This window comes from Haliotis asinina, chromosome 16, assembly GCF_037392515.1.
Source record: "Haliotis asinina isolate JCU_RB_2024 chromosome 16, JCU_Hal_asi_v2, whole genome shotgun sequence".
Lineage (NCBI taxonomy): Eukaryota > Metazoa > Mollusca > Gastropoda > Lepetellida > Haliotidae > Haliotis > Haliotis asinina.
Window position 1 is genome coordinate 13,069,998 of NC_090295.1, and position 24,868 is coordinate 13,094,865.

The 24,868-nt window shown below is 38.9% G+C and overlaps 1 protein-coding gene across 1 annotated transcript; it reads left to right on the top strand.

Annotated features, from left to right (window-relative positions):
• Positions 1–383: 383 nt before the first annotated feature.
• Positions 384–17,250, top strand: LOC137268317 (ATP-binding cassette sub-family F member 3-like). The gene is made up of 19 exons (XM_067802868.1): positions 384–472; positions 1,327–1,471; positions 2,580–2,715; positions 3,110–3,204; positions 3,717–3,836; positions 4,174–4,278; positions 5,070–5,231; positions 5,891–6,037; positions 6,741–6,797; positions 7,078–7,100; positions 7,337–7,392; positions 8,830–9,030; positions 9,773–9,849; positions 10,399–10,443; positions 10,607–10,736; positions 11,195–11,375; positions 12,646–12,778; positions 13,422–13,509; positions 15,521–17,250. The coding sequence occupies exons 1-19, from the start codon at positions 400–402 to the stop codon at positions 15,671–15,673; spliced, it is 2,127 nt and encodes a 708-aa protein (XP_067658969.1). The 5' UTR covers positions 384–399; the 3' UTR covers positions 15,674–17,250.
• Positions 17,251–24,868: the final 7,618 nt, after the last annotated feature.

The window sequence follows — 24,868 nt, forward strand, 5'->3', positions numbered from 1 at the left end:
TCTCAGAAACACATTTAACATTTATTAAATACTTTCTATGAAGTTATCATAAGATGGGAGAAAGAGACAATTAAAAGACAATCTCATTATTTAACAAACATGTGCGTTTTATGATAGAGTTGCTAAATTACGGAAAAAATGCACGCATGTTTTCTTCATTTGTTAAAGTTTTAAACTAGTTTATTAGAATATTGTTTCAATCTTCTCTAATCTTGTACCATCTCTGATAGTAATAAATGTATATTTGTTGAACATTATGAGAAAAATATTCACACATAAATAATTTTTATAATACATTTAGCGGTATTTGTTGCTATTTTAGACTTCTTAATTAAAATGAATATTGCAGATACCACAAAGCGATAAGTAGTAATGTTAGAGAGTGTATTATTTGCCAACATGGCGGCCTGCGAAGAACTTCTAACCCATGCTTTTCCAAACATTGACGAGGAGGTGTCAACTTACGTCAAAGGTATTTCGTTTGATCATTGTGAATGCATCTATTTCTATCCATTTTAAAGAGTAGTAACACTCACTCCCTAGTTCGTATCAGAAAGAACGGATGATTGACACGTGCAGTACCGGTCTCCTGTCAATCATCATCTTTTTAACTGTTGTGCAATATTGGTTTGAGATCCCAACGATCTACGGATAAGGAGAACAGCAACAACAACAACAGAAGAAATATACGGTCACGACTGACGGCCTTGCTTAATGGCTAGATAGTGGATTAATATTATATGAACCAAAGCCCAAGGGGTAATTGCGAAAATAGACTAGAGTAAATTATCCAAAACCGAAAGTGTCGGATGGGTTTTAGATATGACTAGATTATGCAGTACATGCATCATTATATATCATTAATTCAAACCAACTAGACTGTTGGCAGAATAAGGTTTAACCACTTTACATGGTTTCGTGAAAATAGCAAGTAATCTGCACAGTTCATATTTCTACTTACAACAGTCAACTGTTGGTTATTCTCATTAAATCAAATCTTTTATTCCAAAAAGATGCACTTCTGTAGGACTGTTTATAGGTGAAAAAGTTGTTCTGCAGTATGTATTGTGATGTATTTGGAGCTGTAGTGATTGATACGGCTTAAACATGTTAAAGATATCCATCCTGTTTCCTTCATGTCTGATTATTATAATGTCAAATACATCATGGGCAGTTGCTGTTGTCAATTCCTTGCTTCCTTCATTTTGGATTTTAGTTAAATGAATTTTTTGTGTTTTACCTTTATGATGACTGTGCTAAATATATTGGTGTAGGTTTCCTTTTTAATTCGATGAAAATATTGTTGTAATGGTTGTTTGCTTGTAGGCCTGCTGGAGGATTGCTGTGATGACTTTGCTACGGCAGATGACCTGTTTGATGCTGTGGGCGTCATGCTTCTGCAAGCTGATGGGGAGAAGACGGAGGACGACGTCATGGAAATTTGTCAGAAACTCCACAGCCTCCTGGCAAGGTAACCCAAGTATTATGAAATTATAAAGTATCTCTTTAATGCTTTGTTGCAGCAAGGGGAAAAGACATTGATGTGTGTTTGAACTGAAGTATGTGTTGCATCTAGACTGAATAATATTGGCACTTAAGAACAGGTATTTAAATTTGCCTTGAATGATGGGAGTGATGGTTAGAGCTTCAGCTCTGATTGTAGATCGATTCAAAGTGTTGAGGCTAAGTGGGAAGTTTGCTTATTTTGCTGTATATTGCCTTATTCTTTGTATTGATGTATAGAAATGATGGTGTTGCAGTGGAAATGATGTTAGGCTGATAATTTGATCAAACATTTGATATGTTCTGATTTCATATACAGTCTAATCCCGATGAGTCAATTGCTGGCATCGGAAATATTATGCATAACTTGAAGTACCTGTCGATCCAACCTTTATTTTCTACTATCATAGACATGCCTATGTCTCAAATGCTTTGATACGTCAAATTTATTACTTGGTCCCAGCAATTAGACTTATCACGATTTAACTGTATTGTGATGGATGGTAGTGTAGCCTAATGTTTAAAGAGTCAGCTCGTCACGCTGAAGTTCAAATACGCTGTGTCTCTTGGTTGTCATGTGCTTTTAATATTACTTTGTGCTTTGTATTCCCAATCCCATTTTCAGGAAGTGGCTTTTTGGTCAGTTGAATCTGTTCGTCTGAGAAATAACCAACAAAGCTACCTTTTGTCACTTGTTAGTCAAATCCAGGATTGGTGGTCTGATAAATTCAAACGTTGACTAAACGACCAAGCAATTATTCACAAAGGTGGTTTTGTCTATTACATTTCACTAGCCCTGCAATCTTGTTCCAAGTCATGATTGACTTCAGGAAATTCCTAACATACTAGCAACCCTTTAAAGATTTGAAGTATGCGAATGCATTTTGTGCAATTTGGCCAAAACATATGAAATAGCCACATTTTTCCTTTCCATTTTTGGTTTATTAACAAGCAATTAGAAAATTTGATATTTTCAGTGGTGGATTAGTTGTAATGAACCAGTCATCAATTTTAACCAATTCTTAACACTAGTGTTTATGAAGTGCCTTTACGTCTGTGTTTGTGTTTGAAATCAGTGACTCTGGGATGTCAGTGAATGGCCAGCACCGTGTCCTGGATGCTCCTGTCCACATCGGATCAATATCCTCAGGCTTGACTGAGATGAGCGAAGAAGACAGCAGCATATGGCTAAAGAAGAAGGACATGAGCTCTGTGAGTATATTCTGTTGCTAAATACTTTTACAGAAGCTATGTTTATGTGTACATACTGCTGCCAATAATTTTGGCAGTAACTGAATCAAGAAGCATTTTGTTTGTTTTTGTTTGGTTGTTTTGGGTTTTTGTAGCTTACATGTTTTATCTTTGCATTAGTCAATGTTGCTTGTTAGAGTGAGAGTGCTATGATCATTATAGCATTAAAGTCACTTTCTGCAAGTGGCCTCAATTGACGACCAAGGTGATTGTGTCTTACCATGACAGAACTGACTTGTTCCATGATATCACAATAAATCTGCTTAGCCCAGATTTGATGTGACGACAAACTTATCTTGGACACTGCTGGTTGTGTCAAAATGCAATTTCATTTACTGAACCTCTTGTATTGTAGAAAGTGGACCAGAAGAAGCTTGAGAAAGCTGAGGCAATCAGACAGAAGAAGCTGGATAAACGATCGGAGAATCCAGTTAAAACTTCAGATACCATGTAAGACAAGACAATCGGATTGTTTTATAAGTGAATGACCCAAGAGTGTTGTGATTAAGGCTCTTAAGAAAATAAGGATAGACATCAATACAAAATCTGCCAACCTGTCACTCTCCATAAACCTGTTCTGTAAAATAGCATGTTTTGCAAACAAGCATAATGTTGAGCAATGAAGAATATATGGTTAGATACAAGGACAATCATGATGGTTTTCAGCAACGCATGCTTGTGAAAGGTGACTAACGAGAACATGTGGTCAGACTCGTTGACTTGGTTGACACATGCCATTACATTATATAACAATTGTGTAGATCTGTGCTCATGTTGTTAATCACAGGATTGTCTGGTTAAGATTCAATTATATTCAGACCACAGCCTTATAGCTGGAAAACCACATAGAAGCTAAACCAACAAACCTACTGGTCCAAGACAGTAATCAGTACCATGTCTGCCCAGAAGGTACTTGATAATGTCCTGGTTAATGAAACCAGCTGTTTATGTGTGTTTTTCAGGTTGGAAACTGCCAGTGCAAGTCAACAGATCAACAGGAAGGATGCAAAACTTGATGCCTCAGGAACGAACCGCAGCTACGACATCCGTATAGAAAACTTTGACATAGCATTTGGGGAAAGGTGATATGTTTTTGTCAGTTACTTCATATATAGTTTGAATATGCGAACCAATCATGGCTCAGCATCACTTCTCACACGGGATGTCGTGGCAATGGATTCCCATATAATCTGAACTTCGGACTGATGTTTATTCAAAACTACTGACAGTGCACAAATACTTTTGGATGATTTATCATGGAACATGACCATTGTTACTAGAACAAAGTAATATTTATGGAAAATATATGAAATTTTGAAATATTATTAGTTTACTATTAGGAAAATGTTTGGTACATTTCTGTATGTGTGTATTCAGACAGACAAACAGACAATCTAATGTTTGTTTCACCTGCTGCAGGGTGCTAATGACAGGAGCAAGTATCCATCTGATTGCTGGACGGCGGTATGGATTTGTTGGCAGGAATGGCCTCGGAAAGACGACACTACTCAAGATGATATCCAGGTAGGGTACTGCTTCTTTGCTATCTCCTCTTTCATTTGTTGTTTAGAGTTGTGTCCCTTGGCAACCAGGATTTGCTGATTGAGGTTTGGATTTCTGGATTTCATCCAATTGTGATCCTTGGGTTTTGTTATCACTGTGTCAGTTGCTCTTACCTGTGTGACAATGGTTACAATCAAATTACATCTACACTTTTTCTGCTAGTGAAGGGGACCCATGAAGGTCATGGGGTAGAATAGGCCTTCAGCAACCCATACTTGGCATAAAAGGCAACTATGCATGTCGTAAGAGGCAACTAACGGGATCAGGTGGTCAGACTCGCTGACTTGGTTGACACATGTCATCGGTTCCCATTTGCGCAGATCGATGCTCATGTTGTTGATCACTGGATTGTCTGGCCCAGACTCAACTATTTACAGACTGGCACCATATAGCTGGAATATTGCTTGGTGCGGCGTAAAACTCTACTCACTCTCACTAGTGAAGGGGCAGTGATGTGGGTTCTATTCCTCATATGGGTGAAGCACATTTCTGGTGTCAAGGAAAGCGATATTGCTGGAGTAAGTGGTGTTAAATTGTGCTTGCTCACTCACTCTGCCAATGAAAGTGTTCAGCTGTGATTTTTACTCTGAAGAAGACACTGGTTATTAATAATTTTAAAACAAATGAGTTCTAAAGATGATTTTGAATGATTAAAAGAATCCCACATTTCAAGGTTCTGAAGCTTAATTAACTCTCATTAGTATATCTACTGTCGAAAGACTCTGAGGTGATTCTCTCTTTGTCTTTTCCAGCTATCAGCTGATGATTCCGTCCCACATCTCAGTGCTACATGTGGAGCAGGAGGTTGTCGGAGATGATACACTGGCCCTGCAGAGCGTCCTGGAGTGTGATGAGAGACGAGAAGGGCTCTTGAAAGAGGAACGTCAGTTGAACGCACAGCTCAACACCCCAGGGTAACATTTATGAGGTTTTGTTTTCTGTTAGCATATGGCCATCTGGTGTCTCTCACACCCTATCAAAGGGAGAGATTTCTTTATCAATCAGTTGAGCTGAATGTGTGCAATCATTCTGGAAATGATATCACATATTTTATGAAAGAGCTTAGTTTTGGGTGTTCTCATATGTGCTTGATAATGGTCTTGGTTGAAACAAAATAGAACAGATTTTTAAACTTACCTTATCTCAAGGTAAGCGCTCTTATCTCTTGCTTAGGCACTGAGTGGAATGATGGAAACTTTTCTCCCTAGGCCCCTCTTGTCCAAGTTACTGTGAAGGAACTGTCTGAACAAGAAGCATATGCAAAATATGAACATAAGCGAAGACACTTACTTGCCCACTGTACATATTTCTTAATAATCACTTGTAAAATACTTCCAAAGGTATGGTGGTAGAAGTAGTCAATGCAGTGCAAGGATTTGGTTTGTAGTTTTTAAGTTAAAATGCACTTGTGAGGGAATCATATGTATTTTTATTCCGATGATCTGTGATAACTTGAACTACGGATGAATTACCATTACAAATGACATGAACATTATGCTCCATAATGATGGCTCAGAAACGTAATATGATGCATGACTATTACTGACTTTCGACATTAAATTTTCTTTTTCAGTTCTGGCACAGGCAAAGATGTTTCAGCAAGACTGAGTGAAATTTACCGTGAGTTGGAGGAAATTGAAGCAGACAAAGCACCTGCGAGAGCCGCTGTTATTTTAGCAGGTCTTGGATTTTCTTCTGAGGGGCAGAGCAGGCCAACAAGGTGAGCTCTGTTTCTCATTGGTCGTGCAGAGCATCTGACTGTTTTACCAACAGAAGTTTGTTACCTTACTTTGAAAATTCAAGTGATGGGTTTTTGGCTTGCCACACTGAAGACCCAGGTTTGATTCTGAGCATGGGCACTATGTATGAAGTCCATTTCTGACGTCCACCAGCTGTCATATTGCTACAAGCAGTGCGAAACTAAACTCTCTTACTCACTCCTTTTTAAATTCAAGATTTCTGTGAAAAAACAAGGTTTTTAAGATCAGCCAGTACAGCCTTGTTGAAGATCTACCTTATATTACCCCAAACTTATGCCAGTCCCCTAACTTGGTCAATAAAATCAATGTCAAAATGGTAAGACAATTCTTTAGTATGTACAGAATACTTTAACAAACATTCTTTTCAGTAAATGATACCTATACATTTTCAGCTTTTTGAGAGAACTTTTCTCGTGATTTTGTGATTTCTGTGTCACTATATATCATGACAGTGGGATGGTTGTGAAAAGCATGATGGTTGTCATAACAAAGACATGGTTCCAAAGTCACTGTGTGTTCAGACATGTTATTGTCAAGCCAAGTCAAGCCAAGTTTTTCCCTCATTTGTGCATAATGTAGGAAAAGTATCACAGGTATTGTTGCTTAGTTTTGTTTGTAAAGTTAATGGAAGTTTCCATGCTCTGTTATTTGTTTGTTTCGCAGAGAGTTTTCTGGAGGTTGGAGGATGAGATTAGCCCTTGCAAGAGCCCTGTTTACAGAGTGAGTTGTGAACTCGTTTGTGTATGTGTTTGGACTGGAAACTATATGTAGCCCCTAACTGATTATGAATTAATAATCATGCGGACATGTTTTGTCATATATAATAAATGTATACACTTCATCATTCTTTTTTATAGAGATCCTCCTTGGGGTACTTATAAGCATTTAAATGTTCTTTGAATTCTTGCGACAGTTGTAACCATATTTTTGAAATATATTTTTCTCAAGATCAATTATCAAGTGGAATATTTGATTAATGTGATTCCTTTTCCATTTTCAGACCAGACTTATTGTTACTTGATGGTAAGTTCTACAACATGGATGAGAAGATGTTTTTATTGAATTTCATGGCTTGTCCAGAAATACCTATCTCTATGATTTTATCGTAGTCACTATGAATTATAGCCTCAAACTACTCAAATGAAAGAATTCTCTCGTCACATCGAAGACCCCTTTCAATTCCCCACATGGTGCCATGTGTGAAGCCCATTCACTATTAAAAAACTATACTTATTCAATCAAATGCTTTCCATTTCCAGAACCTACAAACATGTTGGACATGAAAGCCATTATATGGTTAGAGAATTACTTACAGGTAGGCAGATCATCTGTTTTATTAATATGTTTCATTTACAAATTGACTGATCTAATTAGGAGATAAACATCATGTGTTGGCCAATTTCCGGGTGTTATTGAGTATTTGAAGCACGGGAATATTTCATTTAAAACCTCCGCGTTGAAGCACGGGAATGCATTTGGAACCGATGGCGTCAGCCGGAGGTTTCAAATGAAATATTCCCGTGCTTCAAATACTCAATAACACCCGGAAATTGGCCAACACATGATGTTTATCGACATTGTAAACACAAAAGTAAACCAAAGGGGTTTTAGTGTCTGCACTCGTTTACATCGAATACGGACACAGCAGTGAAGTGTCATCAGTTGGCCGTTTCAGCTGGTTCCCATGGTAGCGTCTGGAGTTGCTCATTTGTGACGTCATTCTAACTTTACGTCACAATATGATTTGAATGACGTCACCACTGTTGATGACACAACAAAACAATTGTTTACGTGTCAATACGCAGTGAATAGTCTTTCAGTTTCCGGGAATCTAATACCATTTAATCATGTTTTTCAACCAATCAGATTACAGAACACAGTAACTTTTGGTTTACAATTGATTATCGCAACTGCGTCACATCTGGTCAGTCTCAGTCTACACTGGCTTGTGTGCTGTGCTTGTGAAGTGCTAAGCATTAGTATTAGTTTTGTTGTGATAGCATAGTGAAAGGGAAAATCTCTTACCTTGCTCAGTAAGCGTAGATGGATTCGGAGATCAGAGGTTCTTTTCTGTGGTATGTACGTCTTGTCAAGTCCATGTCTAGTCTAGATCTGCTACTTGTCACCTGTCAGATTTGGTGGGTAAGTTGATCACGTGCCTCCATCACACTGGAAACATTTGAGTATCACTGGATGGTCAATCTGATGAAACCGGATGTACGAGTGCGAAAGTACCGATCTCTACAGACTAATCAGATGTAAGCTGTCTGAGACAAAGGAATGACCCAAGCTATACAATTTTACCCCACAGCTACCCAAAGGCAGTTAAATAATTTTAAAGTTGTATGAAAGGAAAGTCAACCAGGAGCTAAGTATACAGTTGCGTTTATTTTCCTGTTCAGTAGAGAAAGCATGTTTATTTTGTTCTGATCATCACAGTAAGGTAAGAGTTCCGCCCATAACCACCACTTGACATGAATTCAAGTTATTAGAAATATTTTGAGAGGTTAGGGTTTTTATAAATTCAAGTCAAAATATGTATTCTTAGGCACAGAATGATAATAATTAAAAAAAAACCAAAACAGGGGTTACTGGTAGAAACCTTTCCAAAGTTAATACCTTATTTTTTTACAGTTTCATATGAAATACAGGCATGTAAACAACACTGCCACAGTAACAAAATAGATGGTGATATTCAGGTAACAAACTGTGTATGAATTTGTATAATTAAATTTTAAATCATTCTTTCCAGAACTGGCCAAAGACAATTTTGGTAGTTTCTCATGATCGGCTGTTTCTTGATGCTGTTGCCACGGATATCTTACATATACACTCACAAAGAATAGACTGTTACCGTGGCAACTATGAAGTGTTTCACAAAACAAGGGAGGAGAGACTGAAAAACCAACAACGAGAATATGAAGCTCAGAAGCAGTATAGAGACCATATACAGGTAGTTAGAAATCTTTGATTCAGGATTGCAAGGCAGAACAGTGTGTAACAATGTTCAGTAAACTACATTTATGGCAAATATGATCGCCGCAGCCACTTGCTTTATGTTTCATTTAACAGTGAAGGTCTGGGTTAGATTAGAGTATTGCCTTCAGTAACCCATGCTTGTCATAAAAGGCGACTAACAGGATCGATTGGTCAGGTTTGCTGACTTTGTTGACGCGTCATCGGTTCCACTTTGCTCAAATAGATGCTCACACTGTTGATTACTGGATTATCTTGTCCAGACTCTATTATTTACAGACCGCTGACATATGGCTAGAGTATTGCTGAGTGCAGTGTAAAACTAAACTCACTCACTCTGTTTTAGTCAAAATGTATGTGATGAATTTTGGTGAAAACAAACTAGAATTATTTGTCTCTTTTGAGTTTGTTTACTGTATGACATACCCAGTGTAGAGGGTGTTGTCCATGTTATCAACTGCTGGTTTTCTGGCAACTCACATGGTTGTTGGCCAGTTGCTGCCACATTGCAGGAACATTGCTGGAAATGCTGTCACAAATCACAAATAATAATGAAAAAATCTACTGTACTGATTTGGATGTTCCAACAATTGAATTCTTGCTTTGAGTCGGAAAAAAGATGGCACAAAATCACAGCTTGGAGTATTTATTTTCAGTTTTTTTGTGTTAAATATATGGTTTCTGTGTATGTTATAATCACTGTATACTCTCTCCTCTAGGTGTTTATTGATAGATTCCGCTACAATGCTAATAGAGCCTCACAAGTCCAGAGTAAACTGAAACTCCTTGACAAGCTGTAAGTATGATGAAACATGGATCCTTCAGATATTCTACTTTCCTCACAACTGAATGTGGTTAAAGCATTGCTTGTCATGCCAAAGTTCAAGATGAACCCTTAGAAAGAGCGAAGTCCATTTCTTGTGTCTTCTTGCCATCATAGTGCCATTATTGTGTCCACTAAGATCTGAATGCAGGTGGCCTATTAAGATCCAGGTTTGATCTTCAGTGTCCCATGCTTGTTGTAAGAGGCAACTAACTGGATAGGGTGGTAAGGCTCACTGACTTTTTGACACATCATCATACCCCAGTTACATAGATTGATGTTCATGCTATTCATCACTGGATTGTCTGGTCCAGACTCAATTATTTACAGACCGCCACCATATATCTGGAATATTGCTGAGTGTAGCATAAAACTCATCTCTCTCGCTCATGAATTGCAGGGAATTAAAAGACTGAGGATTGAGGATAGTTTACTTTTACATATTAATATACAGTACGGTACGTCATCATTGCCACTGGCTCATTTCAGTATCATTTATTACTTTCACTTTGTTCTTTCCAGACCACAATTAGTACCTGTTGCCAAGGAATCAGAAGTTGTGCTGAAGTAAGTAAATGTAATGCACATGGCATCTATTTTTCAGAACAATGTTTCTTCTTTCTTGATTTCTACCTTGTATGATGCAGAATCAGTAAGCTTATATTAATCTTTTCACATGCAGAAAAACTTGGTATGCATGAAGTTATATCCTTTTTTTTGTGGTTCTCAGGTTTCCTGATTGCGAGAAGTTATCTCCCCCTATTCTTCAACTGGATGAGCTCACCTTCTACTACTCTAAAGACGAACCAATCTTCAACAAGACATGTGTCAATGCCAACATGGATTCCAGGATTTGTATTGTGAGTCTTTTAATCCCCCTGGCACTTAATGCGCCTCGTCCGTCCATAATCATTTTATTTCCAGAGCATAACTCAGAAAACGTTTTGCTAAGGTCGTGCCTTTTGCTATTTACAGTTATTTTGGCATTTTTATTTTTCGTGGTTTCCATGGAAATGTTTTGGACATAGTCTAATTGGAAGGGCAGGGCAGGGCAGGCCAGGCCTCGTTTCTGGAGCATAACTCAAAAAATGTTCAATATTTCCCTGCAAAACTTGATAGATATATCAATCAGAACCTAAAGTAGTGCCGCTTGCTATTTACAGACTTTTGTGATTTATTTTTTTCTTGGTTTCCATGGAAGCAATTTGGGCTCACTCAATCAGGGACATCCCTGTAATTTACATACATGTATGTCAGTAACCATGGTAGCATTAAAATCTCTTACGCCTCTGGAGAGTTAAATTCTTGTGTGCTTCAGGTTGGAGACAATGGCGCTGGTAAAACAACATTGTTGAAAATCCTTCTGGGTGACCTTGAACCTGTGAGTGGTATCCGTCATGGTCATCGTAACCTGAAGATCGGTTACTTCAGTCAGCATCATGTTGACCAGCTGGAAATGAATGTGACGTCCGTAGAGCTGCTGGCAGCGAGATTCCCAGGTATAAAAGAACCATTCACTTTATTACTAGTGTTACATATTTGCTAGTTGTGGTAAACCAACCTCATATACACAGACCCATGAAGAATTGGGTTAGAATCGGTCTTCAGCAACCCATGCTTGTGGTAAGATATTAGGTCAGGCTCGTTTACTTGGTTGACACAAGTCATCGTATCCCAGTTGCATGAATTGATGCTTCTGCTGTTGATCACTACATTGTCTGGTTCATTCACAATTACTTAGAGAACACTGCCATATAGGTGGAATGTTGCTGAGTATGGCAGACCCGTGAAGGTCCCGGGGTAAAGTAGGCCTTCAGCAACCCATGCTTGCCATAAAAGGCGACTCAGCTTGTCGTAAGAGGCGACTAACGGGATTGGGTGGTCAGACTAACTGACTTGGTTGACTCATGTCATCGGTTCCCATTTGCGCAAATCGATGCTCATGTTGTTGATCACTGGATTGTCTGGTCCATACTCGACTATTTACAGACCACTGCCATATAGCTGGAATATTGCTGAGTGCGGCGTAAAAAAACTCACTCACTGAGTATGGCATGAAGCTAAACTCATATGCCAGTTGCATAGATCGATGCTTGGCCTTAAATCACTGGCTTTTCTGGTCCAGACTTGATTATGTATGGACTGCTGCAGGAATATTGCTGAATGAAGAGTTAAACATCCAACAAACCAACATCTTATGTGCATAGACTATAAGCACCATGATGTTACCATTTGACTGTCTTATAACATTTTGCCAAAATGTACTTGCACGTGTTCATGTTTTGTAATTGTCTAATGGTTAACAGATGGTGTCTTAAGAAGACCACTGAATTATTTTTTGACAGTCAGCTGATAAGTCAGTAAAATGAACCTATGAAATCTACAGAATATGTTGCTGAAATGGAAAAAAAAAACAAAGGTGAAAAGAAACAACCATTGGTTCAAGCATAACATGAAATGGACAGTAGGGTAGCCTTGTGGCTAAGGCATTCATTTGTCACGCTGAAGATCCAGGTTTGATTTCCCACATGGGCACAATGTGTGAAGTCCATTTCTAATATCCCCCGCTGTGATATTGCTGGAATAGTGCTAAAAGCAACATAAAACTAAACTAAACTAAACTAAACTAAACTAAACTAAACTAAACTAAACTAAGCTCCGCTCCACTCCACTCCACTCCACTCCACTCCACTCCACTCCACTCCACTCACTCACTCACTCACTATCTCACTCTCTCACTCACTCATAACATGAAATCTTGCATTCCAGGAAAGAATTCAGAATATTATAGGAACCAGCTTGGCTCTTATGGTGTATCGGGTGAGCTCGCAATGAGGCCAGTGTCAAGTTTGTCAGGAGGACAGAAGAGTCGAGTTGCCTTTGCAGTCTTGAGTTTAACCAAGTGAGTTTGTCACTGTCTTTCTGATCTTGTTCCACCTCCAATCAGCACAGAATCCTATGTGATAGCCACCAATCATAAATCCTGCATAGTATTGTACTGACACTTGCAGGGCAGAGGGATAGCCCAGTGGTTATTGGGTTCACTTGTCATGCTGAAGACCTGGATTCGATTCCCCACATGGGTACAATATGTGAAGCCCATTCTGGTGTCCCCTGCTTTCATATTGCTGGACTATTCCTAAAAGTGGCATAAACTAAAGTCACTCACTCATTCACAGTAGCCTTCGACTGCTACAAGGATCCTTCATATGTTGTCGTTCATTGACCATTGTATGATAACTTATGCATTTATCAGACTAGTCCTATTATATTTTCAGCACCAAATTCTGCTATTATGTGTTTTTTCCCAAATAGGTGCAAAGGGATAGGCTATTGGTTAAAGTGTTCATTTGTCACACTTTACTTTGATCATGGGCTGATATGGAGATATGTTTTTTTTCTGTGTATGTGGAGAGCCACTTGCAGATACTAACTGGCAGGACAGATGTTTTTGCAATTGTGTAAGTACATGAAATTTCTAATTTTACAGGAGGTAGCTGTACTATTTTACAGCAGTATTGTCTAAAATATCAATTATGTTTCAGCCCAAACTTCCTTATCTTGGACGAACCGACAAATCACTTAGACATGGAGACAATAGAAGCTCTTGGGGAGGCCCTGAAGAAATTCAAGGTGAGAACATGCTTCCTTGTACACAACAGATGAAATGGGCTCAGGTCCTTGAACTCACCAAGGATACTCTCCTAAAGAAAAACTCCCTCGAATCTTAGTGCATGGTATGATGTTGCCTTATATACAAACTGTGTCCGTAGAGCTGCAGTTTGGTCCGAAGAACTGCAGTTAGATGTAGAGCTGCAGTTTGGTCCATAGACCTCCAGTTAGATGTAGAGCTGCAGTTTGGTCCATAGACCTCCAGTTAGATGTAGAGCTGCAGTTTGGTCAGAGCTGCAGTTTGGTCCGAAGAACTGCAGTTAGATGTAGAGCTGCAGTTTGGTCCATAGACCTCCAGTTAGATGTAGAGCTGCAGTTTGGTCCATAGACCTCCAGTTAGATGTAGAGCTGCAGTTTGGTCCTTAGACCTCCAGTTAGATGTAGAGCTGCAGTTTGGTCCTTAGAGCTGCAGTTAGATGTAGAGCTGCAGTTTGGTCCTTAGAGCTGCAGTTAGATGTAGAGCTGCAGTTTGGTCCTTAGAGCTGCAGTTAGATGTAGAGCTGCAGTTTGGTCCTTAGAGCTGCAGTTAGATGTAGAGCTGCAGTTTGGTCCTTAGACCTCCAGTTAGATGTAGAGCTGCAGTTTGGTGTAGAGCTGCAGTTTCGTCCGTAGAGCTGCCGTTTGGTCCTTAGAGCTGCAGTTTGATGTAGAGCTGCAGTTAGAGCTATGGTTGTGCCTTTTGCTATTTACAGATTTTTGGCATTTATATTTTTTTTGTTTTTCCATGGAACATTTTGGGATTAGTCTTATGGTAGGGTGGGCTTCATTTCAGAAGCAGAACTCAAAAACCAGTCAATATGTTTTTGCAAAACTTGGTAGATATATCAATCAGAACCTATAGTGGTGCCGTTTGCTATGTACAGAATCTTGTGATTTATTGTTTTCTCGGTTTCCATGGAAACGTTTTTGACCTAGTCTGAAAAGTGAGAGGTGTGTTTCATTTCAGGAGCAGAACTCTAAAACTTCTTAATATCTGTCAGTAAAACTTGGCAGATATGTGTGGCAGACCTTAAAGTGGTGCCTTTTGGTTTTTAAAGGTTTTTGTGATGTATTATTTTCTTGGTTTCCATGGAAACGTTTCAGACATAGTCTCAAAATGGAGGAATTGGCTTCTTTCCCAGAGCACAATTCGAAAACCATTTCACATCTTTCAACAGATCTTTGCAGATATATGAGACAGATCTTGAAATTGTGACTTTGCTAATTACAGATATGTGGCATTTATAATTTTCATGAATTCCATGGAAACAATTCAAACTTAGTCTGAAAAAACAATGAGTAACTGTGAGATGGTTTGTTCTTTCAAACATCGGAGGGGCGGGGAATATGTCATCTGATGATGACTCTTGTGTTACAAAAGCAGTCTTACAAGTAAGATTATCATTATTACACATGAAACATGAGCCCAACCGTTGGGCTGGAAAGATCCATTTTTTGCCAGCCCCTCCATAGAATTACCTGCCTCAAGCTTTCAGTTTCCTACACTGGTATTATAAGATCATGGGTTCAAAATTCTGTTCATTCTGCTTGTTTTTCTTTGTTTTACAGTACTGTACGCGTATTTGTACAGAGTGCATAATACATGCTTAAAATCAGGATGTAATCAGAATCAAACTTCAGTGGAGCAATATGCTTGAAATGCACATCATTGTATCCTTTCATAGATTTACACAGATCGATGCTCATGATGTTGATCACCGGATAGTCAGATCTAGACTCGATTATTTACAGACCTCTGCCATATAGCTGGAATATTGCTGAGTGCGATATTAAACAACAAACCAACAAGCCATCATAGATTGATGCTCCTGCTGTTGATCACAGGATTATCTGGTCCAGACTTGATGATGTTCCTGAAATATTGCTTGGTATGGCATTAAACAACAAATAATACAACAACTTCAGTGCAGCATTTTTCACAGCTTGCTTTCTCAGTTTGTACATTCATTATGATTATTTCTTTTGGTTCCAGGGAGGTGTGATACTGGTATCACACGACGAGCGACTGATCCGGAAAGTGTGCAAGGAACTATGGGTAGTGAAGGACAAAAATGTTGTGTCACTAGAGAACGGCATTGATGAATACAAGGAGCTTGTCAATGCAGAACTTCAAGCACAAGTTTAGGAAATGGAGGATCTGTGATATGCAAACTTTTAACTGTTACGTGACTAATGAAATTGGTTCCATGGCCTAAAATTGTCTCTGAATTATACATGGTTTTCAGTGTGAGAACAAAGAAGTTTTGTTGAAAAGACTTGAAAGAGTGTCTCACATAACCAGACTTGTATTCATGGAAAACAATCATGCAATTATTGACTAGGGTAAGTCAGTGTCTCAAATATCTTTGATCTAGAAGCATTCGTGGTAGCCATGGCAACAGTCTTCCATGTTTGTGATTATGGATGGGGTGAAAGACTTTTTGTGTGACACCAATAACCTTGCAGCGTAACGAATCTGCTTAATTATTCAAAACAAGTCAGTAAAGCACTTGCTCCATCTGTGAATAAACTTCTACGCTGCATGGATGCAGGCCGCTTCCACGGGTGATGGTATCTATGGTTACATGGTTACCATGGTGATGGTGCAATATGGCACTGATTGACCTCTGCTTGTAAGATGAAGCCTGATTCAGACTTTGATCCAACAGAATCGTTTTCTGAGGACAGAATCCAGTTTGATGCTGATGCTTCAAATGCTGAGCTTAGTTTTGATCAATTTGCTATCCATGCAAGTTGATGCATATTTTGAATGAACTGTATTTTTACAAGGTGACACAAATCACCGGTGTGGTGTGGTGTGGTGTAGCCTTGTGGTTAAGATGAATTTCTTGGTCACATGGGTTCAATTCCCACCATGGATACAGTGCTTGAAACCCAATTCTGATGTCCCGAGCTGTGATATTCATAGCTTAAAGTGGTTATGCCCACATTCATTCAGCAGTGTTTCAATGTTCCTTGGCCCCAATCCACAAAGTGTTCATAGCACATGTGCCATTTGTACGCCTGTGATGAAGTTACGATGGGTCATAATACCATTATCTTGTGGATTGGGCCCCAGGCCTATATCATCTCTGTGTTATATTGGCTCTGGATTCCATTTGTAAGTTCAGGGACAGTGTCCACAAAACCTTTGTCACACTGTGTTATTGTCATCCTATGAAAAAGTAAAGTTTGCAACTGTTCCTAATTTATGGCATGGGGGGGAATGATGATGATGATGATGATGATGATGATGATGATCTAGAAGCATGTACATTTTGAGTGTCCTCCCGTAGAATTTATGTTCCAAGTGACCCCTGCATGTTATGCATATTACAGTTACTTTCCCCACCCCTCTCCCATGTTTTTCAATCCTAATTTTCGTATGCTTATATGTACAAAATTGCTGACACCCCACCCACCTCCCTGGAACAAAATATATGACCACCTGTTGAAATCATCATCAACCTCCCAAGCCATAAATTGTGAACAGTTCCTTACGATAGATCTTAATGTTACAAATGCTTTGTGAATCAGGACCAAGAATGGTATCCCATATTTTGGCTTTAAGAACTGAGTTGTCATCTCTATTTAAACTTATATTTAGTATTTAAATATTTATGTTTGTGAAAACTACTTGTCAGGAATGCAGCCTCAATGCGTTCATAACAGGCTTCATAGCAGGCAGGGTCTCCTCGTAATAAAATGCATATACAAAATAAAGAGTCATTATTTGTATTGTATTTAAGTATTTTATTATCAGTGTGATATATGTAATTTATATATTGATTATTGTGTCATTTGCAGAATGGAGGACAGTCTTGGTTACATTATTTCAGGAATATAATGATATATCAAAATACTGATGTATTGTAATTGTTTGCCTAATGATTGTCTCATCTGGATATGAATTATAAAACCATGATGGTATTGTTGATAACAATCGATTGTTTCAATAGCTGCTATTAATTACAACATAAATTATGTGTCACAAAATGCTCAGTGTTGGTGAGCAGGGATTATGAAATCAGAATAGAGTTAGTTCCCTTTTGTTTGAGTTGTGACTGGAAAAAAAATATCTGAAGTTGAAGTAGCTGGCAACAACTTGTACCTTTCTCTTAAATTTATGATACGATTAAAAAGTGATATTAATATTGTCCCAACATGGATGCACAAAATACCTCAGCAGAGGAGAATTCAGTTAGAAGATACGCCTTTGGCCAGACAAATGTATTTGGTACTTTTGTGTCAGTATTCAAAAGTGCATGAGCAGGATTTATTTCAAACTACAATTGTCTCAAGAATGCCTCAAAGCTGTGGTGATCATCTCAGTCTAACCTGCCTGTGCCAGATTGTCTCAAGCTTGTCTCCATCAATATTTTGTTGATCTTAGCTTGATCTGACCAACTTGTGCCAGATTGTCTCAAGCTTGTCTCAGTCAGTACAGTGTTGATCTGCAGCTTGATCTGGCCTGATTGTGCCAGATTGTCTCAATCTTGTCTCAGTCAGTACAGTGTTGATCTGCAGCTTGAACTGACTTACCTGTGCCAGATTGTCTCAAGCTTGTCTCAGTCAGTACAGTGTTGATCTGCAGCTTGATCTGGCCCAATTGTGCCAGATTGTCTCAAGCTTGTCTCAGTCAGTACAGTGTTGATCTGCAGCTTGATCTGGCCCAATTGTGCCAGATTGTCTCAAGCTTGTCTCAGTCAGTACAGTGCTGATCTGCAGCTTGAACTGACTTACCTGTGCCAGATTGTCTCAAGCTTGTCTCAGTCAGTACAGTGTTGATCTGCAGCTTGATCTGGCCCAATTGTGCCAGATTGTCTCAAGCTTGTCTCAGTCAGTACAGTGTTGATCTCCAGCTTGATCTGGCCTGATTGTGCCAGATTATCTCAAGCCTGTCTCAGTCAGTACAGTGTTGATCTGCAGCGTGATCTGGCCCATTTGTGCCAGATTGTCTCAAGCTTGTCTTAGTTGAAGATGAGAAAAGCTTGTGACATTCTCCTGTTACCAATGAGGGGCAGTGGAGGTTGATAAGTGGTTAAGCATTCGCTCATAACACTGAACACCCAAGTTCAGTTCTCCACTAGTGTACAATATGTAAAGCTTATTGTGATGTCCCACGCCAGGATATTGCTGGAATATTGCTAAAAGCCCAGTCACTCTTGCCCATGAAAGTCCGAGGTGGAATAGGCCTTCAGAAACCCATGCTTTCCTTAAGAAGGTGACTATGCTTGTCATAAGTGGCGACTAACGGAATCGGGAGGTAAAACTCACTGACTTGGTTGACACATCATTGGTTCCCAATTGCTCAGACCGATGCTCATGCTGTTGATCACAGGATTATCTGGTCCAAACTCGACTATTTACATACCACCATCATATATCTGGAATATTGCTGAGTGCGGTGTAAAACTAAACTCACTCAAGATAAGGTAAATGTTAGACCAGCAGTTCAAACTGAAGTTTCATTTTGAATACCCCACCTCTGTTAAATCAGGGTGTGATACCTCCCATCTCTACAGTCAGTTTGCACCTGATGGATGGAGTGAAGGCAAATATTGATGTTTCCAGATGATGACTTCCTTATTTGCTTGATGCTATTCCAAGTTTGTGCCATGAGAATCACCAGTTGTTGATGCATTCTTCAGTCACATATGGCGTGTATGTTGTATAATGCTAATATTCAGTATGTAGAGTGTCATCCAGGTGTGCCAGAACTTTTGAAGGTGCATAGGCAGCTCTAGAGAGGGATGCAGGGTCTTACATGACCATTGAAACTCGGGTGAAAATGAAGTGTGCACCCCTCTTTTCTCAATAGTGTGTGCCCCCTTTTCCCCTGTATCTGCCCCTGATGTAGGTTACAATAAGATTATTTTCACTGTTCACTCACAGTCTTAACTAATAGTAATAACACCAAAGGTTTTGTTGTGAAAGCAAGGTAAAACCAATGGTGCTACATGGCCTTCCACCGGACTGAAAAATACAGCCAGAAAAGACCAAATACACCCAAATTGAATATAGTTTTACGTATTTCCTATTATTATTTTTTTTTTTTATTTGACAACATGCATTTTTGTTTGTGTTCAAAGAGTCATACTCATACTAATATACAGAAACAATAATACAATATGCAGATGAAAACCATACTTGATTGTCCACTGGTATTGTTGACCAACAATCATTATTGAGAGCCCATTGTTTCCTTTTGACATACAACAATCAGATAGATACTATATGTAGATGATTTAGAAGGATTGAAAATTTGGGATACTATTACGTGGAAATAAAATGGGATGGTGCTTAATCGAACTTTCTGAAATAAAATCTTTGCATTTTGCTATCCAGTGTAATATAAGCAGACCTTTACCATCATTTTCTAGATGTTTGGATCATAGGAACTGGAGCAGTGAGGTAGTCCAGCTGGTAAAGTATTTGCTCATCTCGAAGACCCAGGCTTGATTCCCCGCAATATGTGAAGCTCATTTCTGGTGTCCCTTGCCATGATACTGCTGGAATATTGCTAAAAGCGGCACAAAACTAAACTCGCTCACTCCCCTAGGTTCACCTGTCCCATCCTCAGTTGGTCCTCAGATCTTAACTTCACTACCATATTGGAGTTAAACATCTGGGCCATTCCACAATTCAGTTTTAGTTCTATGATGATGTTAAGGTGTAGGAGTTAAGTCGCCAAGAGCTATAATTCCTGTTGGGAATGAGAGCCTGATTTTATTGAGCTTGTTTGCCGACTTGTTTGATTTTGTTAAAAGTTTCAGCATTTTTTTAGCTATCCTATGTATTACTGTTTCCTCTTGAATGAACCCATCCAACCTTTGTACCTACAATGGTGTCGCTGTTTCTTTGTGGACACATCTATATGATATTTGTTTGTCAACACTGGACAGGGTTTCATACAGTTTTATCTGAGTCTACTACCAGGGCTGTGGGGTAGATGAGTGGTACAGTTTTTGCTCTACATGCCTAAGACCCAGATGTGAAGCCAATTTCTGGTGTCCCCAGCTGTGATTTTGCTGGAATATTGCTAAGAACAGCATAAAACCATACTCACTCACTGACTTGTTTTGACTTCCCCTTAGGACTGAAACTATTTATGTGTACTTGTTCATCACCTTTAGATAACAGAGGTTTGTTCAAGGCATTTAGGAAAGAAGACTTGATCATGTATGTCATTCGACCAGGATAGGTCAAAATCTATATGAATGATTGTGACTTAAAATACGATTACATTTGTCAAAGGAATCTTCTTTTGATGTGGTCAACAGTCAACATTGTCTTTTGTTGACAAAATCCCTTTCAACTTTATAGTGTATATACCAAATATGGTTTATGATTACAATGTCCACCAGTGCACCAATATTTTTGTACAGCTGGAACTGATTTGTGAGTTTACAGGGTCAGTAGGGTAGCTTAATGGTTATAGCGTTTGCTTGTCATCCCCAAGGCCAAGGGATTGATTCCCCACATGGGTAAAATGTGAGAAACCTGTTGGCCCCTGTGGTATTGCTTGAATATTGTCAAAAGCAGTATAAAACCATAGTCAGCCAAGTCAATATGGCCAAACAGGCTCCCAGGAGGAAGTTTGTGGTTGATGCTGCAAACTGTATTGGCATAGTACTTAAACCCTAACAAAGAAGAATTCAAGGATATTTTCATTTATATTTTTGTTCAAAGTAAACTTCTGTTAAAGAATTGAAAATATATGAGCTTGTTTCTATGAAATGAAAAAACAATGCTGAATTTTACCATAAAACCATATGTTCTCACTTGTGTAGTTTGTTATGTTTTGTTTGCAGACGGAAAGTATTTCCCAAAGTGATTCTAAATGAGGAATCTCTAATGGTCATGCCATGACAGTGCTGGAAATAATGCTTGCACGCCACTCACTCACTCACTCGCTCGCTCGCTCACTCACTCACTCACTCACTCACTCACTCACTCACTCACTCACTCACTCACTCACTCACTCACTCAGTGAAAACCAACTTTCATATGCAGTTGGGTAAAGGAACCACTTTGGTACTGAATTTGTTTGAAGATGGATTTGGGTAACCTGCCTGGCAGTAGGCCAGCTAGTTAACCAAACTGCTGGTCTTTTGGACAAGCTATGCCTGAAAGTTACTTGTCCATAAAATAATTCACTTGCCTGAAATTTGTATGTGAAAACTGTGCAAAAGGTTACAAGCATAGATGAGGATTAGATTGTGTCAGCGGAACCGATTTCATCATTAAGTGGCTAATATCACAAACGTTTTTATTATGCCGTATAATAAGTTGGAGAGAGTGATATGTTTAGGAAATAACCCTATGAAAATTCAAAGGCCAGTAACTGTAGAGATTTACTGGACTGACTACATTTTTACAAGCCACATGCTTAAGGGCCAGTGGCTATTTCGCACTCAGCTGGCAGGCATAAGAGAATGGAGTCAGTATTCCTCATCTTGAAGAAAGTCTCACTTTTTCATTATATGTACATATATTTTTTTATTATGAACAGTATTTCCTCTGTAAATTTCAGAGTTCATTTCAGAGACTAGGGCACCTTTCAGGAAGCAACCTTTACTAAGGTTAACCTCAGCTCCCATTACTTGTTTGAGTGGCATTTTAGAAGTTGAGGTGTACAAATAGGACAAATTGTATGGATAACAACTTCTTTATTGCGTGATAGCGACGTTTCGGTGCAGATTCTTGTACCCTTGTCAAGCATGAATGATGCATAAAATCCAGAACTTGTATTTAAATACTAATACAAACAATGGGATAACATAGTATACAAAGAAAACACAATTGATAACCGGAGCAACATAATGCCATATTTGGGGAAACAGAAAGCTGGAGAAGCCAGTAGTAGACAAAGGATAGTGAATGGAAGCCAGACATGTACAAATAAAGTGGGGTTACAATGAAGGAGGATGAGATGTTTATACAATAGATTGGGCTCGGTAGAGGAGTGCATCATAAGCAGATGGAATGAAGTATCCTTGGTCACGGTTGATGGTGGGCTTGTGGCGTTTGATGTGAATGGCTTCGGTGAGTTTGCGTTTGGTGAAGTCCGTTTGGTTGTTGGCTAGGATTGTGATGTCAGACCACTCTATTTGATGATTAGGGTTTTCTTTGATGTGGTCCGAGATGGCTGATTTGCTGTCCGAGTTAGTAACAGAGGTGCGATGTTCTTTGACTCGGGTTTTGATGGGTCGTGATGTTTCACCAATGTAGCTTTGACCACAATCACAGTTAATTCAGCTCCCATTCTTTAAGGTTACCTCATTACCTCATTGACTTATGATCTGAGTGCTTTGTGACAGGGGGCCATGTACAAGCATCCGCAAGCATCCAGGACAAACATTTCATGGCATCTCGAACTTCAGGTCACATGTGAACATACAAGTAATACAATATCAAAGCATTTGAAACTTTCAAAAGTAAAACATTAGTGACGCTAGCTACCTGTTTAGTTTCATACCCTACTTCACTGGAATTCCCAGCGGATGCTAAATATATCTCTGTGATACAGAGGTTCAAGCACGCACCGCGAGAAGCAGACAATTCCTCAGAATCTTCAGTCGAGACTCTTAATACGATATAAGACCAGTAGGACAGTAAGAACAACATAAAAAAATTGACAATACAATCACTTTCCGGTGAGGAATAAACTGTAACCAAATTCGATTCCATTTAGTGAGAATGGTTCCTGGAATGCTCGGATTCTTTGGTTCTTGTTGCTATGCAAATTAAGGATGTATGGTGCTGTTTATAGATCCTGGTTGTGGTATATATGTGTTTAAAGCCTCGTGTACAGTGGGAGGTCCGATGCCCTGGGTTCATTCTCAGTTCTTATAATTCATTAAACTTATCAGTCAACGTGTTATAGGATCCTTCGCTCAGGGCGTTTCTTGACCTCCTATTTTCATTTTTATGTAACCTGAACACTCCATGAGGGACTATGGTGTGGCTTAGTGGTTAAAGCGTTCGCTTGTCACGGTGATGACCCGGGTTCGAATCTGCAGGTGAGTACTATCTCTGAAGCCCACATAATGTGTCCCATGCTGTGACATTGCTGGAATATTGCTAAAAGCGGCATAAAACTAAACTCATTCAACCAATGTGCATGGCGTTATTTATGTATTTGGGTGTGACACACATATTGCGAAAATAACGGATGGAGGGTCTTAACCCACTTTGATCAATAACGCTGGGCCTATATTTTCGAAGCTCTCTTAGCGCTAAGATTGTCGTATGTTAATGTTAATGTATGGCACTTACGACTGTCTTAGCGCAAAGAGAGCTTCGAAAATCTAGAGTGCAACATGGATATAGAGTTTTACAGCAAATCTCTGATAATCCATATATTACTATGTCACAAAATCGAACTTTGATCTTCGGCTGGAGGAAGCGAAGTAGAGTAAGACTTATATAATTAGTCTCTGAATACATTTAATTTTGAAAAAAACAAGCTAACCCATAAAAAATGAGAAGGAGACCCATAGAAACCAGAGATTCAGAACCTGAGGAAATCTAGACTTGCTTCATTTAAGGCCTCGGCATTGCACAGAGGGCTTGGTAGTGGGGAAAACAGCGTGGTTCAGGGACAATGAGACGGACTAGTAGCAAAGCTTCAGTGGCTTCCACATCTCACGTACAGGTTAAAATTGTGTAAGGTGCAATTCATGTAAATTTAATTCATGTGTCTTTAACCAGACTGTTTGTAACCTTCATTGAATGAAACGTTAAATAACATTAATTATTGTACTCCTGAGAGTGAAGTCCCAAAACATTCAAAGTACATCAAAACGTTCCACTGTTTTCAATCGTAGAATGTGCGTCTTTTTAATTTATGGCTAGATTTCCTAAATTGCAAACGGCTGAAGGGATAATGTAAATCCAGCTAGGGTTGATGCAGGAAGCAAATATAATGTAAGCCCCATGGACCCTAGTATGGTAATCTACCTTCAGTTGTCAGCGATCTATAGCCAGCTTTCACATTGTATTGTCCAAATAGTGATATTAGTTTTAACTTTTCCTTCTAGTTTTAATTCTAATTGTGCTATTGAAATTGTTTTACTGTCCTTTGACGACAGGTTTTTATATTATACATATGTTTCATTTTCAGTGTCACATATGTTGTCGTCACGATATTGCTGAAATATTGCTGGTGTGAGTTTAATATTCACTCACTCACTCACTCACTCACTAAAATAACATCAATACGAAACAAAAGGCTTCAGACGTTCCTACATCTTTTAATATTGATGCAACTCTTTTAAAGGTTGCATTTAGCAGTCTTACGACTTGTAGTTTGACTTTATGAATTTACCCGGACCTC

Bases quoted from the DNA above. Each gene is read 5' to 3' on its own strand.
- LOC137268317 (XM_067802868.1), top strand. From the start codon at position 400: ATGGCGGCCTGCGAAGAACTTCTAACCCATGCTTTTCCAAACATTGAC. The intron at 6,798-7,077 runs GTGAGTTGTGAA...TTCCATTTTCAG, and splicing joins GCAAGAGCCCTGTTTACAGA to ACCAGACTTATTGTTACTTG. The intron at 7,101-7,336 runs GTAAGTTCTACA...TTCCATTTCCAG, and splicing joins AGACTTATTGTTACTTGATG to AACCTACAAACATGTTGGAC.